The sequence below is a fragment of the Elaeis guineensis genome, chromosome 14, assembly GCF_000442705.2.
Source record: "Elaeis guineensis isolate ETL-2024a chromosome 14, EG11, whole genome shotgun sequence".
Taxonomy (NCBI): Eukaryota; Viridiplantae; Streptophyta; class Magnoliopsida; order Arecales; family Arecaceae; genus Elaeis; species Elaeis guineensis.
This window is the reverse complement of record NC_026006.2, coordinates 66,059,979-66,061,586: the sequence shown is the minus strand read 5'-3', so window position 1 is coordinate 66,061,586 and position 1,608 is coordinate 66,059,979. Positions and strand designations below refer to the sequence as shown.

Below are 1,608 nucleotides of genomic sequence, written 5' to 3'. Positions count from 1 at the left end.
AGGTCCGTTTTCTTGGATCTGTTTTGAAAAAATGATACATTTACTTGTGCCTTTGTTTGTTCCTTGATTTCTTTGCTTTATATGCTTTTATTTTCCTTAAAATATTGCAGCTTGCTGTGGTCGTAGCTGTTGAGGTCACCGGTGTGCCGGCGATCCCTTTCCATCGTGGAAGCAGGCAGTACCAGAGGGCCGTCAATCAGTGCAAGGAGGAGCTCCGTCGCTTCATCGCCGAGAAGAACTGCGCCCCCTTGATGCTTCGCAACGCGTATGATCGATCGATCTCCATGGCTCTTTTTTTTTTGTTTTTCCCGTATTTCTTTGTATTTTTTCGTGGAACGATGAATTAAGAAGTGGTTGTTTTTTATTAAAAAATAGATGGCACGTGGCGGGGACGGGGAATAACGATCTGCATGCCGCCAGGAGGCGACTGAGGCGGATCAGGAGGAGTTTCCCCATCCTCTCCGACGGCGACTTCTACCAGGTCCGTTTTCTTGGATCTGTTTCGAAAAAAATGATATATTTACTTCTGCCTCTGTTTGTTTCTTGATTTCTTTGATTTATATGCTTTTCTTAAAATATTGCAGCTTGCTGGGGTCGTCGCTTTTGAGGTTACCGGAGGGCCGGAGATCCACTTCCATCCCGGAAGTGAGGTATACCTCTCTCTCTCTCTCTCTGTGATATATATGCTTGGTATGGGTGGATCTAGGTTTGGCAGCACCATTTAGATTAGATAAGACTAAGATGGGAAGGTAAAGAGAGCCTTGTGACACCGCTGCTGATTTTTTTTTTTTTTTTTGAAAAAAATAGTCCAAATATATCTACGTTTGACTAAATAAATATGGGTTGGACTTTCAGAATCTTGCGCGGAGGGTCGAGGAGCTTGAAGAGAGTAATAAGGAGAAAGCTGAGGAGATCTTGACCTTGAGAGCCTTACTGAGGAGGAACGGTGTGGATTTTCAGAATCTTGTGAGGAGGGTCAGGATGTTGGAAGAAAGCAATAATGAGAAAGATGTGGAGATCTTAACCTTGAAAGTGTCATTGGCAAGGATCTGACAATGAAGATGACGGTGATGTCTCGGATCGGTTTTAATAAAATGACAACGTTTCGATTAGGATGTTGTTTGTTTTAGAATATTAATATATTAAAAAATTATTCTGAATTTACAATATTGTTTATCAATTTTATTATAATATATTGAAGATTTTTATCTTAATTTTTAATGATGGTGTTTGTTTAAAAATTTTATTTTGTTGAGTGACTATGTCAATTTAGGTCATTTTATTTATAAATTCTCTAAGTGGTATTCTTATGAAAAAAAAAAGTTTTTATGTAAAAAAATTAAATTAAACTAGATCGTTTAAATCATATTGGTTTGGTTTTAATCTTTTATTGTCCAGTTTGGTTTTTAAAAATGTCAAACCATTTAGAATTGGCTTGGCTTAGGTTTGAACATGAAATTGGTTCAAATCAGATTGTGCTCACCTTTAGCTTCGAGGAGGAATAAAGGATGACAAGAAAAATGAAAGATAAAAAGAAGAGGTAGAAGAAGAAGAAAAAGAGAAAGCGAAGAAGGGAAAGAAAAAAGAGGAGGAGGAAGTAGAAGAAAA

General features: G+C 37.7%; 1 protein-coding gene across 1 annotated transcript in view; it reads left to right on the top strand.

Annotated features, from left to right (window-relative positions):
* LOC140853843 (probable L-ascorbate peroxidase 4, peroxisomal) overlaps window positions 1-1,119 on the top strand; it is a 1,850-nt gene extending 731 nt beyond the window's left edge. Inside the window, exons 2-6 of the mRNA XM_073248938.1 lie at window positions 1-2; window positions 111-265; window positions 376-481; window positions 585-650; window positions 856-1,119. The exon at window positions 1-2 is cut by the window's left edge and continues 164 nt beyond it. Of these exons, the coding sequence (XP_073105039.1) occupies window positions 1-2; window positions 111-265; window positions 376-481; window positions 585-650; window positions 856-1,053 (527 nt within the window). The 3' untranslated portion in view covers window positions 1,054-1,119. The remainder of the gene's footprint in view (window positions 3-110; window positions 266-375; window positions 482-584; window positions 651-855) is intronic.
* Window positions 1,120-1,608: the final 489 nt, after the last annotated feature.